The sequence below is a fragment of the Typopeltis vanoorti genome, chromosome 17 (assembly GCF_054136105.1).
Source record: "Typopeltis vanoorti isolate ZY-2024b chromosome 17, IOZ_Tvanoo_1.0, whole genome shotgun sequence".
Lineage (NCBI taxonomy): Eukaryota > Metazoa > Arthropoda > Arachnida > Uropygi > Thelyphonidae > Typopeltis > Typopeltis vanoorti.
Genome location: NC_143565.1, coordinates 105,503,713 through 105,518,667, shown reverse-complemented (window position 1 = coordinate 105,518,667; position 14,955 = coordinate 105,503,713). Strand labels below are relative to the sequence as shown.

Genomic DNA, 14,955 nt, shown 5'->3' with positions numbered 1-14,955 from the left:
TTTCAAGAAGTGTTACTAAAAAAAGCTTGGGTATTTATATTCTCAGAATGGAAAGAGAGAAATCTTGTTTCCCTCTCCCCCAAATTCACTATAGCTAACGATGTGCTATAACATTTCTCTGTCCCTAGAAGTTCACTATAGTGAGTATCTGCTGTACAGCTTAGTGTATATAAGACTAAGAAATTTTGTTCTTTAAAAATCAGCTAACTGACATTTTTTTTCAGGGTGGCTGCTTTTATTCTACAATGCAAAATTCCTGTCTAAGAAAAAGCAAGGAAATATTCTCTTTTCTACCTCTATTTGTTTAAAATAAAATATTGTTTCAAAAACAATGATAAGAATTTAAGAGGAGAAGAATTTATAATAAGACCAAAATAAAGACTTACTTTTCTAACTCTGATCCATCAATTGTGGCCAACTGAATAAGAGATGAAGAAATCTTGATGTATGAATCAGCAGCATCTAAGTAAGGAAAATAAAAACAAAGTTCAATTTTCTTTGAAAATGCATATTATTCTTAAGAGACACAACATTAATTTTTCACAGAAGTAAATTATGTGTTTACTTACTTTTATGACACCTGGTCATTCGATCTGACTTTGCTGTGGCATCTTTAACGTGGATAAAATAGTCAACTAGAAATGTTCTTTCATGTTCAAAAAATTCATCAACATCCTAAAATAATTCAAAGAATAATTTTTGGAGTTGTACAAAAACTGTACTTTAGTGAAACAGATAACAGAAAATTAAAGAAGTCTGTTTAATAATAAAATTAAACAAGTTAGCACATTCAACTCAAAATGCAAGTACAGTAAAATTCTGAGTTGTATCTCACTTTTTGTGATAACTTACAACCGTGTTTGACCCCAGTAAGTGAAAAACTAATAAAAATAAATGAGACTTTTTGTGGTTATGAGACCATAGGTTCTTTAATTAATACATATATTAGTGTAATCCCGCCTACTAGTTTCGCTAGCGACTGTCTAGCTTTGTCAAGGCTCAAACGGCACATACAAAAAAAATGAGAGAATATAGAAATGTTGCTAACTGTTAGACAGTAAAGTTTGAACATATGCGTGCATGTGTTGAGAAGCTTCAGTCAGTATCATGGATACGTGTTGTATGCACATGCGTAACATGATTTTTTGCATATTGTAGTTCCGTTAAACTGAGTGAGTTGATTAGGTTTTTCCATATATCTTTCAGTGTGGCACCCTGATTTCTGTTGAGGTTGTTACCCGTTCTTCATACTGTTATGTCCCATTCTATCTTACGATTTTTATTTGTCTTACAAACTGCCTTCGTCTATATTCTCCTAACTTCTACTTTCAAAACATCACCAAAGTCTCTACTAATATCTGAGCTATTGTTCCCCGTAGTATCCCTAGTATTTGTATTTTAACTGCGCCCTTTGGGATATTCAGTTTAAGATATTTTATACATAAACAGAGAAAAGGAACTCAAATATCTGAAAGTGTAACTATTGCAGTTGTGACACTATTTCTTGTTACTCAACATTAATTCCTTAAACTTCCCGTTTCTTAACATTAATTCCCCGCGTGATTAGGCTCGAATGTTTCTAAGCGGTGCATTGGATTAGCAATATCAGACAACTTTTTTTTATAATTAAACAAAAGGTTTATTATTTCTCTAAACATGGTACATATCAAAATACTCAACTAAATTACTTACACACTAAAATTAGCTTAATACAAGTAGATGGGCTATGATTCGACAAAAGTTACTACAATCATGACGCCACAAAATTTCATACAAAACACGAATTCACTTAACATGGACAAATTAGATTACCACACACTATTAGATTATTCAACTTCAAGTACACTAACAAAATCATTAACTACTCTAGCACATATTTATGACAATTCTGATTCTCTACACATCACACTAGGCATTCAAATTCCTCAGGCTACTTGATTACTCAATTCACACTAATCAAACTCAATATTAACAAAACCATTTACTTCATTAACACACAACTATGTCATTAACTTTCCTTTTACAATATAGTAGGCACTCAAGATTCTTAGGACAATTAATTATTCACAAATTATCAACACTAGCTAGCTTACTTTTAACACTCTCTATCAAATTCTAAAGTCCTATTATAATTTCTCCCTAATCACTTTAACAGTTCCGTATTATGACAATGGTACCTATCACAAACAACTTCTAGTTAACATAAGACAAAATTCACAATACCTTTCTTTAGCTTCACTTACGGGCCTTTACCTTCTACTGAACGAACTTGCTTGCATAACTTCTTGCAATTCAGGGCTATATAAACATCTGCGCCGCCGGCTGTACTATCCGAAACGAGGACATCAATATTTTCACAGCTTCCTATGATATATTTCGCTTTCTACATGGGAATAGCTTTCCCGCTCACCTTCGATTCCTTGTTGTGGCATGAGGATATAAGCCATATCTCTCCACTCAGGAACACCGTGAAATCCACTAGAAAACCAAACTAAAATCACCGCGACTATCCAAACGTTTCTTCTCCTCTGGCAAAAGGCAAAAAGGCCTCAAGCCTCCTTGACTATCTAAACGTCTTCCCCAAAAAAACCAAAAGAGCTTACTCCTCGAAAAAGCCACGAGGGTGGGGGGGTTTACCAACCCTTTTATAGCTGCTACCCTAACAGCGCCCTTTCTTACTTCTTTTTCCCTCCTCCTACTTGTTTTCCATCTGTCTACCAATTGGGTAGCATTTTGCCTCCATACGTCATTTTGATCGGCAACTCGTAACGAAGTTTCTATCCGGGTATAGGCCCTAAGCGATATTCCGTTATTTCTCTTGTTAGCCTCTATCTTAACCCCCTTTTAAATCTTTTCTCAGAATTCTACTTAATGCTTAATCTGTAGCCTCTTACATAGCATATTTCATGACTCATTCTTTTATACTTATGCACTTAACTTTTTCATTCTTAATCGCATTACTATAGTAATTCTTAGTTAGCTACTTATGACTAAACAAGGAATTTGTATTAAATAATGCATTTTAATACATTCTTTTCTTTTGTTATCTTAACTAAACAATAGACCTTTACATTTTACTCAATTTATACTGGATGCAAGAATATTTTATTAATTAAATTATCTTTTTTATGCAGGGGTTTTTATGTTATTTATTTTTCATGTTACACCATGATAACTGAGAATACTATATTCTCAAGATATCAAGTGTAACAATACCACTGCCGCTTCCTTGAAAATTCTGTAACCGTAATCATCATCTAAATATGGCACAGAGCTATTTTCCCAGTCAATTGCATGGTTGAAAGTAGAAAAGTGATGTGCTAAGTCTGAGGAGATTGTCCCATTGTGATTCACATCCCCAACATGCTCCTTCTGATTTCCAGGCTTCTTGAAGTTTGCCCAATATATGAACGACTGCACGTACATGGAATTCTATAAACACCTGGATATTTGAAAATTGGTACACTGTCTTTAGGAGATCTTAATACTTGTCTGATAATAGTAGTTGGCTTAAATACCACTGTGATGTTGTGAAATTTTAACATTCTCACTAATCTTGAAGAGAATGAATCAACGTAAGGGATGACTATTGTTGAAGCATACTGGGCGACTGTTCCTTGTTGTTGGAGGTTGTCTTTATAAAGATATTTGTTGATGATGTTTGTAGGAAAACCATTCTGCGATAGTGTTACAGCAATTTGAGAAAATTCTGTCTGTACCTCTTCGTATGAAATAAACTTGGCTCTGTTCCATAACATGTGAATGATGCTATGTTTTTGTGATCTATGATGGTTAGAAGAATAATGTAAATGACGTCCAGTATCTGTAGATTTTCTGTATATGGAGAGTTTAAAATTATTTTCCTGCCTTTTCACCAGTATGTCTAGGAAGGGGAGTTGTCTGTTTTTTTCAACTTCTAGAGTAAATTTAATTTTGTTGTGCAGCAAGTTTATTCTAGCTAAAAACACCTGTAGGTTTTCCATGTTTTCATTCCAAATGATGAAATATCATCAACGTATCCCCACCATATCGATGGTTTAGGGTGTAATTTTGATAAAAATTTCGTTTTCCAACTTTTCCATGAATAGGTCTGCACAAGGTGGTGACAGTGGGCTACCCATTGCTAGGCCTTCCAATTGTTGGTAAAATTGTGTTGTTTACTTTGAAGAAATTTGATTTCAGGCAGTGATTGAACAACTGTGTAATGTCTGTAGGGAAGAGATCTTTAATAAATGTTAATGACCTCCTCCACTTGAACATACGTAAATAAGGAAACTACATCCAGGCTGGCCATTATGTACATTTGTGATGTCTTAACATACTTCAGTTTCTCTACAAATTTCTCAACACATGCATGCATTATCACGCATATGTTCAAATTTTACTGCCTAACAGTTAGCAACGTTTCTGTATTCTCATATTTTTTTGTATGTACCTTTCGAGCCTTGGCAAAGCTAGACAGTCGCTAGCGAAACTAGTAGACAGGATTATACTAATATATGTATTAATTAAAGAACCTATAGACTGTTTGTGGTCTCATAACCACAAACAGTCTCGTTTTTTTTTTTTTTTAAAGTATTTTATGACTAAATATGTATAATTTAAATAGAAAAACAAAAACTAATATTGAGGAAATAAGGTAGTCACTCCCATACATATAATCTGCTATATGTAGGTTGACTCAGTGCCATAAAAATCTTATTCAGTTTCCCAGAAAAAATAGACATGCCTATTTCATAGAGGCAAAAAAAGTATCCAGAAGAAACACTCCTGATATATTTGCTTAATTAACTTATCTCTGTCAAAAAAACTTGTCGAATTCCAACTCACAAATGGGATTTAAATATTCAATGTCCCATTCTCTGACAGAAAATGTTGCCTATTCCAATCTATCAACATTTTGATTCTAAATATTGTGTGTGTGTGTGTGTGTGTGTGTGTGTGTGTGTGTTATCAGTACACACATACTACCAAATTTGTGCATTTCTATCACTATAGTAACAAAAAAGTTTGTTAAAGCCAGAGTTGATGAAAGTGATAAATTTAATTCAAATAAGTGGATACTGAATCCAATATTATTTCATAGCCAAATATAGATACTACAAGAGTTTCATGTCCAATATAGACTATAAAAGTTTCAGCAGATACAAGCGTACACCAACCTTTCATGACAGGAAAACTCATAGTAAAGGTGGAGCAAGATCCAATCACTGTCCTTAGTATTTTACTATGAGTAAAACTTTACTACGAGTTGCCCTGTCATGAAAGGTTGGCATACACTTGTATCCGCCAAAACTTTTATAGTCTCTATATTGGACATGAAACTCTTGTAGTTTCTATGTTCGGCTAATGAAATAATGTTGGATTCAATATCCACTTAATTTGAATAATTTTGCATTGCTGAAGCGAAGCCTTTTGGCTCTCTTTTTCAGTGATAAATTTAATTTTAATCAGCTGAATCAACTGTAAGATCTACCTGATAGCAAAAAAACACAGGTGGGGGGGGGGTGGGGGGGGGGGGGGGTGGGGGGGGGGGGGGGTGGGGGGGGGGGGGGGTGGGGGGGGGGGGGGGTGGGGGGGGGGGGGGGTGGGGGGGGGGGGGGGTGGGGGGGGGGGGGGGTGGGGGGGGGGGGGGGTGGGGGGGGGGGGGGGTGGGGGGGGGGGGGGGTGGGGGGGGGGGGGGGTGGGGGGGGGGGGGGGTGGGGGGGGGGGGGGGTGGGGGGGGGGGGGGGTGGGGGGGGGGGGGGGTGGGGGGGGGGGGGGGTGGGGGGGGGGGGGGGTGGGGGGGGGGGGGGGTGGGGGGGGGGGGGGGTGGGGGGGGGGGGGGGTGGGGGGGGGGGGGGGTGGGGGGGGGGGGGGGTGGGGGGGGGGGGGGGTGGGGGGGGGGGGGGGTGGGGGGGGGGGGGGGTGGGGGGGGGGGGGGGTGGGGGGGGGGGGGGGTGGGGGGGGGGGGGGGTGGGGGGGGGGGGGGGTGGGGGGGGGGGGGGGTGGGGGGGGGTAGTAGATATTGTCTCATATTGTTTATGACTAGGAGTATTAAGGTTATGTCTGGTTAATCATTTTAAATTTTGTAGGAGAGATTGAGTTTTGTTAAGTGATCTTAATATTTGTACATTATATTAGAATAATGAATAAATCTTTCTTTTTCTTATCTAACAAATTGCCCGATCTGTGAACTCAATGCACCACTCATAAAAACAGAACCAGTGCGAGTTAAATTGTGGGGATAGCTACAACTGCAGTAAGAGTAAAGATATACGAAGTTTTTTTTTGTAATTGAGAATTTTAATTGCTTGATTATCGAATAGCATGTCATTCTGAGTGTTAACTCCCTGACAAGGAAGATTCTCCTGTCTAAGAATTTGGATGGCACAGCTTTAACAAACAAAATTTTTCCATATTCTGACACCGAGTTAATTCCAGATTTGTATCAAAGAAATTTGGCTCTAGCCATGGGAAATTTCTTTGTCTACCAAGTTTTGCACACGTGAGCAATTTAAGTAGTGGTCACAGAGCAAAAAGGGTGAAAGCAAGCACGAGAAATTATATCAAGTAATAGGGATATTCACTAAAGATAATAATCGTAAGTTTTAATAATAACAAATTATAAATATAACAAACACACACAAGGTAAGAATTTAAAGTTAAGGTAAAATAAAGTAAAAAAAGGAAATTTAACAGTAAGTCCTACAAGATGCAAGTGCACCCATTCTATGCAAACCCTTGGCAAGATGAAATTACATGCCCAGTTACTAGAAAAAAAAAGTAAAAAATTGTATTTTTTTGTTTCTTCATGTTAATACTGGTGAATGTCAAACCTGAACATGCTTATTTCATACTACTCAAGAGATCCTTAAAAAGTCTCGATAAATGGATGTATTAAATATACTAAAAGATTCACCTTCAGAAAAATAGCAGTGAAATCAGAAAATTAACTTGTATATTGTGGATTCACTGAAATGGGGAAAAAAAAAAAGGGCACAATATAGGATGTCAGGAAATTAAAAAAACATAACAATAATAATAATGTATTCCATCTAAAGAATAGGTTTACAAAATAACTTGCATTCAAAATCAAATATTATGCAGCTACAGCTCTGATGATTCTGTTTGAGTTGACCCAGCAGCTAGAAATGAAGGAGACACAGGAAAATGGTTTTGAGGTGCAATCATGTTTGTATTCATAATCATTAAACCCCGATATATCAAAATGGTAGATGTCATAATCTTAAATAAATCCAGTACTAGTTTGCAGGATTCCATAATGAAATTGAATAACTGCTGCAATGAAATGAAAATTACTAATCAAAAGACAGACCATGAGAATATGCAGAACACTGAAAACATCTACTGTATCCTGAATGGTGAAACCAATAGAACAATTAAAATACAGTCATTCGCCACTTATCAGATCCTTCAATTATCAGAACGACAAGTTCTGATAACTGAAGATAGATAACAGAATAAGCAAAGCATTTATGATAAGGAATGAGCCAAATAAATTTATATAGACTAATGAGAACTAGGTTAGAAGTCAAACACATGATCAATGCTAGAAATCAGATATGACTGTTATATTTGGCATTAATGTCATAGTGTCTTTTTTTTTCATTATCATTAAAAAAAAAAATTAAGATATCTTAATTTCTTCAGGAAGGTTTTACTGCAAAAGTTACATAGCGCCAATACGAAGTTTATAGTAGTAGCAGTAGTACACAAGGTAAACACAAATTAATAAATAGCATCATATGTTTGTACAAGAAGACTGATATTTTATACAGTGAATAAATTAGATATAGAAATAATGTATAAAATCAACTAAAAACAAGTGCACATAAAGAGTATAAAAACCAGGTAGGAAACAGAGTATCTGAAAAATCTGATCTATATACGATACATACAGTCTATAAACAGAGAGAGAGACTATATATAATTATAAATATTAATAGTCTGCAGAAATTGAAATAGGAAACGAATACTTGAAGAATTGGATAAAATCTGAGTGTATATTTGCTCTCAATTTTATAAAATAAATCATAACTGTGCTTTTATCAACTTCCCTCATTTCTGAAATGAGGGAAGTTGATAAAAATATGAATGATGATTAATCTGGTACCACAGAACTCTCACAAGCATGTCATCACTCCTCAACAGGGAGTAAGATGACTCATGATAGAGCTGAGGAAGAAAACAATTTCCTCTTTACAGCCTACAGAGACTAAACTGCCATAGTTTAATTTCAGGCTTGATTTGATAGAGTTTATTATCATCTCCATTTTATGATGACTGCCACTGGGATAAAAGTTTATCTTATGATATGCCTATAAATGGTTAATAACAGGGAGATGAAAGAAGATAGAAGCTTGAGATACAAGCTGACCCAGCTACAGTAACAGCAGACTCATTTCCCTTAATCTCGATATGCTTTGGGCTCCAACAGAAATGCATCTAAATGTAGTTTATAACCAAGAGCACATTGAATGAGAGAGAAAGTCCCCAGATGTTTTTGTAACTTGAGACTTATTCCCTATATATTATTATTATATGGGCACCTCCAAAGACTCATCTTGGGAGACCCAATCTATCCACATAATCTATCACATCTCCACCTGAACCCCATTATCAGACAAAGCACTCACAACAAACTCTGGCAATCCATTCCACTCACAACTCTAAGCAAAAAATCTAGTCCTCATCCCCCCTGCCCTACTAACCATACCTTTATTCAACTTCTAGGGATGACTACTTATTCTGATCCCTCTAGCCAAAAACTGAAACATTTTCCTTGCATCAATCCTATAAAACCCTTTAAGCAACTTAAATGTTTCTATTGTATCACCTCTTTTTCCTCCTATCAACCAACTTCTGTAATCCATACACCTTCAATCTATTCTCATAGGAAACAATTCACAGCATGTTCCTTATGAGGATGGAGATGTGATTGTTTATGTAAATACCTTCCTGAGTGAGTTTTCTTTAAATGGAGAAGGATAATCAGCCATTAGGAAGTGTTGTCTCTAGCATATCTAAAATAAGGAAAGAATATTTGTTACTTTTTTTTTTTTCACAGTGAAGTTTATTTTAAAAAAAGGTATTGGTTATTAAGATGTGTCAAAAATTTATCTAATGTGTCTGGACCATGTGGGCCAAACAGCAAACACATCAACATAGCACAGAAAATGATTGGTATTAGTGTGGCTGTGTTGAACACTTGGTTTTCAAAATGTTCCATATAGAAGTTAGCTAGGGGAGGAGGGAGAAGGAAATCTAGCTGTTTGTATGTTTTTTCCCTTCCACAGGAAAGGACATATATATGATGAATCTGAATAATTCAATTAGGTCAGAAGGGAAATGCAACTTAATGAGATTAAGGACCTCTGTCAAAGATACATTATCGAAGTAATATCAAAACTGACCATGATCTCAGAATCTGTCAGATTTTCTTTTAATGTTTTGAGTTTTAATAGATGAGGGAGAATTACCTATAAGCAGGAGGAATATTTGGTCAGTTCATAGGTGGAGCTGTCTATGGTAGACACCATAGAACAAAAAAGGTAAGAATAAGATTTGTGAACTTTTTGGACCCCATATATTCTTGCGTCAAACCACCCTGGTGGTTTGATGCAAGGTTTGAGTTTTAAGGTAAATCCTTTTTTTTTTTTTATTATTATTATTATTAAATAAAATTTATACACATTTTTCTTTTGGGATTTTTTAGCATCCTAATCTATGATCTGATAAGCAGAGGAGTCTTGAGAAGATGATTCATTTCTCTGTTGTAATCTGTTTGGTTCATAATAACAGTACTATTTTTCTTAGCTTTAGTTACAATAATTTGCTTGTTCCTATATAAAATTTTTAAGTGCTGATATTTCTTCAGGTGGAATGTTATTCTTGGGCGGTTTGCATTTTGTTAGAATACTAGTCACATCTAAATGAATATTATTAGCCAGTGTGGGTGTAAGATCATAGATGCCCTATTCTATGTCATAATTTCCAGAATTGGTACTTTTTTTTTTTTTTTTGGGGCACAATGGGGAAATTATGCCCACAATTAAGTGCACTGATTGCATCTTCTGATGAGGAGACAGATTCAACACTATGCATCCTTGGCATAGTGGTGAATATCAGGAATAGATTTGCCGTTGAAGAACCAAAATGAAGATGATTCTTAACTTTTTCAAATTCTTTACTATCAACATTTTCAAAGATAATTAATTGAAAAGTGGTGTCAACTCAGTTGGCTGGCCTTCTTAAAGTGATGTTGAAACGAATACCATTCCAAACTGTCTAAGATTCTGAAAGAAGTTTAATTCTGCAGAAGCTAAATGTATTTATATGCAAGCAAGCTTAGTGCTAATTCGAGAACAGATTGGTGACAGGTCACGTTACCAAAAATCAGCACCGCTATCATTATCTTACATTAAACACTTAATCCAGAACTGTGATCAAATCTAATAACCATCACTGAGCATCTTAGCCATATAAGATGGATAAAATAAATAAATAAAGAATGAATGAATGAATTCATATTTTATGAATGAAAGACAAAATATGAAGAATGAATATGAAAGAATAAAAACTGAATGCAGATTGTGTGAGGGTGACAGATGCAGAAGAGGTTGTTCAACTAATAGCTTAGCTATCATCAAGATGAAATTCAGGTGTACGAGGAGGAGATATTGGAGATGTTGCACGAACTAAATAAAAATTCAGCAATAGGGGCTGATGGGATAATGGGACTGAATACTTTTAGCATAGATGCTAAAAGTATTCCAGCTGAATTGGCTATTGCTTTGACCAAGCTATATAATTTGAGACTCAAAACAGCAAAGATTCCACAGCAGAGGAAAGAATGTATGGTAATCCCATTGCACAAGAGTAGTGAAAAGACTGATATATCCAACTATTGACCAATCAGTCTTTCAGAAGTGGTGCTGAAGATTTTGGAAAAGTTGGTTAGGGCTCACATTCAGAAATAGGTTGACAGAGAATCTACTTTGCAATGAACAGCATGAGTTTCCTAAGGGTAGGTCATGTTTTAACAACGTGCTCACATTCTATAATAATGTAGCCATTGAGTTAGACAACAGAAATGGATACACCATGATTGGATATCACCCTGCCTTTCTACATTTCACTAAGGATTTTTACCTCAAGCATTGATAGCAGTTACAGGAAGAAACACCAATTGCAGTCTCCTTCAGCATTTCTTCCTGTCACTGCTTGTTTCATTTAGCAACCTTTCAGAGTAATTACTCCAGACATCCAGATTATATCTTCAGTTACCATGTCACCGTTATCATTTGATTCCTTTAATGATACCTCTCATCCATTTCTAAGCTTTTTTCAGTAACTCTAGATCACCCTTGTAATGTTTATCTCCTATACCAGGGGTGTCCAACCTTTTAGCCACATCGGAAGAAGACGAGTTGTTTTGGGCCACACATAAAATACACTAACTAACGATAGCTGATGAGCAAAAAAAACGTAGAATATATAGTTAACATACTTAAGTAATTTAAACTTCATTAATCCATGAATTTTTTATTATAAAAGTAAAAAGACAAGACAGCAACATGAAATTAGTGAGATGCTTGACATTGTTTTTGAGACACTAATGCTTCGATATTTGGTTCGATGGAAGTAGTTGCAATTCTCAGCGAGTTCTCAAGGTGCTCACAGATATTTTGGTTCTAGTTTTATTCTTCGTGTGCTTCATCCTTGACAATAGCTGCTAACAAATGTAGGTGCTTCCAAATAGCGATGACATGAATAAGGCATGATTGTGAAGCGAGGAATATAATATTTTTCTCTGGGAAGATATATCTTATAGAAGTCCAGTAAAGAGACGTGATCAAATTTTTCTTTAAGTTTGTCAGATTATAGCTCTATGCATTCCATTTGAAAATTGGCAGGTAATATGTTTAAGTTGACTGAAAATGAAGTCGCAAATATACCAAAAGATTGATGATTTTTCAGGAAATCTTGAAACCTGTTCTCAAATTCCTGCATCAAATCGAAAAGCAAGGCTGCATATTTTTCATTGTTCACAGGACTGTGTTTAGCCAACCCTTCCAAATAGCGATGACATGAATAAGGCATGATTGTGAAGCGAGGAATATAATATTTTTCTCTGGGAAGATATATCTTATAGAAATCCAGTAAAGAGACGTGATCAAATTTTTCTTTAAGTTTGTCAGATTATAGCTCTATGCATTCCATTTGAAAATTGGCAGGTAATATGTTTAAGTTGACTGAAAATGAAGTCGCAAATATACCAAAAGATTGATGATTTTTCAGGAAATCTTGAAACCTGTTCTCAAATTCCTGCATCAAATCGAAAAGCAAGGCTGCATATTTTTCATTGTTCACAGGACTGTGTTTAGCCAACGTGTCAAAATGCATAAAATTGTTTGCCTTAATTTGAGATGTCCATAGTTTGTTTCATTTCGAATGCTGTTATAGTTTGAAACATTGTATTGATCAATTGGTTTTCACCTTGAAGACGCATGTTTAATTCATTTAAATGAGCGGTCAAGTCTACTAAAAATGCCAAATCTGTGAGCCAGTTTTCATCGTCAAGTTCCGGCACAAATTTTGTTTTTGATTCCATAAACAACTTGATTTCATTTCGCAAATCATAAAATCTTTTCAATATTTTACCTCAACTTTAACCATCTTACTTCCGAAAAGTAAATGATGTCCCCATAGCCAGCATCCATAAATTTAAGGAATTCCTGGAATTGGCGATGATTCAATCCCTTGGCCCTTATGAAATTTACAGCCTTGATGACAATCTGCATGACATTATCCATCTTTAAAGCTCTTGCAGCATAAATTTTCTTGGTGTACTATGCAGTGATATTTCATCATACTTAAATTTTGGGAGGCAATTGCATAGTCTTCTATTAATTTTAGAAGTCCATCTCTTTTACCTATCATAACCAGGGTACCATCAGTAGCAATAACAGATATGTTCACAACGGACAAAGAAAAATCGCTTTAGCGTATTTTTCACTGCTTCATATAAATCTCTTGATTAAGTTGTGTCTTTTAATGGCACTAAAGAAGCCATTTCTTCAGTGATATTATATTAGTCATCAATACCTCTAATAAAGATTGCCAATTGAGTTGTTTTAGTAGCATCAGTACTTTCGTCTATAGCCAAAGCATAAAATTTAAAATTAGCAGCTCTACTCTCCAAACCTTTTGATAGATTTTCCTATTTCATCAATTCGCCTGGCTATAGTCTGGTGAGAAACTGATTTTAGAAAAATCCCCCCCCCCGTTTTTTTTTTTAATCACAGCAAATTATATCTGCCACGCTTTCCATACATTGCTTAATAAACTCACCATCGGCATACGGTTTTGATTTTTTTGCTATCAGGTTTGCGACCACATAACTAGCTTTTACAATAGAATCTGTTTCAGTTGTTATTTTTTTTTAAAAAAATAACTTTGTTGAGATAGTTTTTTCCAGTTCCACTATTTTGTTTTTTTACGACACATTCCTTGATGTGCACTAAATTTCACAGCATGTTTTTGTGTGCAATGCCTTTTCAAATTGTAGTCTTTGAAAAATGGGACAAATTCCCTACAAATTAAGCAGATTGCCTTAGTATTTGCCTCAACAAGAAAAGTAGTCATCTGTCCACTTTTCGTTGAACAATCTTCCTTCTATAATTTTTCTTTTTTTTGGTTCGGATTTCTTTGGAGATGCTGTGGAAGCCATGCTGGAATTAAAAAAAAAAAAAAAAAAAAAAAAAAAAAAAAAAAAAAAAGATTGAAAATTAGAAGCAAGGTTTAATAATCACCAAATTTTTACTACTAAAAAAATTACTCACCAAATTGCCACAAAAACACACAACATCTGCACCTTTCTTCAGTGTCAACTCGACTGTTTACAATTGCACATTGAAAGCCGTACCAGCATACCCATGGTGCACATAGAGAGACATCTATTGCATGGTAAATAGTAACAAGCAAGAGCGCTAGCACACCATTTTATTATGTTGAGAAGTAACTACTCGCATGGGTGGCAATTTTGAATAAATACAATTACTTGAGAATGATTTTATGAATCTTTCATTGCTAAAGAACATGCTATTAATTTATAAGCAATGAATTTAACATGTTAAAATTGTATTTATAGTATTATTAGTGGTATTTTTAGTCGCAATCTCAAAGTTTTTAAGTTTACAATTTTTTGTTGGGCCGCATGCGGCCCGTGGTTTGGACAAGCTGGTTCTATACTAAAGTATTTCTATACCATAACTTTTGTTGAGCTACTTTTATATATTGCTTCACTTTTACATTTTTCTCTCTCTCAGCACATGTTGACTTACTAAGTAATTTGTGATACTTCATTCTTTTCGATACCTGCCTGTTAGCTTCTTAAGTCCACCATAAAGTTCTTATTTTTGTTTATCCTTACAGACAATTTCACATGCCTCTAGCTGGATCATTTTCTTCAGGATCTGCCAATAAGTTGAAGGTTTGAGTCTTGTTTTCAAACTTTTTTTTTTACCCTTCTTGAATCATATTTGAGTCTATGTTTCACCTTTGGAAGCTACTAAATAAAAATTATTTTTAAAACTTAATTTTCAATATGTTAAATTTTATCCTGCTGAAATCTTAATGGTGATCACTTCCAATTTCAAATTTTCTGTATAGTCTTGTGTCCTGAACCATTACAAAGATGCTATCAAATCAACAAGTCATGTCTTATTTTCTCTCCACATGAATTTGTGCACTTCTTTATGTTGGTTCTTACTTTGTCTTAACAATGACTAGTCTTTGCCCTGAACAGAAATCTAGCAGGTAGTTACCATTATTATTAGCTTTCCACTCTGATTTAAATTTTCCCAAAATATTCGTCTGGTATTAATTTACCACTCTGCTATTAACATTTCCAACAAGAATCAGATGCTTCTTTAAAGGCCAGAAAAAAAA

At 35.3% G+C, this 14,955-nt stretch overlaps 1 protein-coding gene across 1 annotated transcript in view; it reads right to left on the bottom strand.

Annotated features, from left to right (window-relative positions):
• Positions 1-14,955, bottom strand: part of Snx6 (sorting nexin 6) — a 210,360-nt gene that overhangs the window by 86,034 nt on the left and 109,371 nt on the right. The window contains exons 6-7 of the mRNA XM_090406978.1: positions 570-675; positions 387-462 (exon numbers count right to left, since the gene is read on the bottom strand). Of these exons, the coding sequence (XP_090263104.1) occupies positions 387-462; positions 570-675 (182 nt within the window). The remainder of the gene's footprint in view (positions 1-386; positions 463-569; positions 676-14,955) is intronic.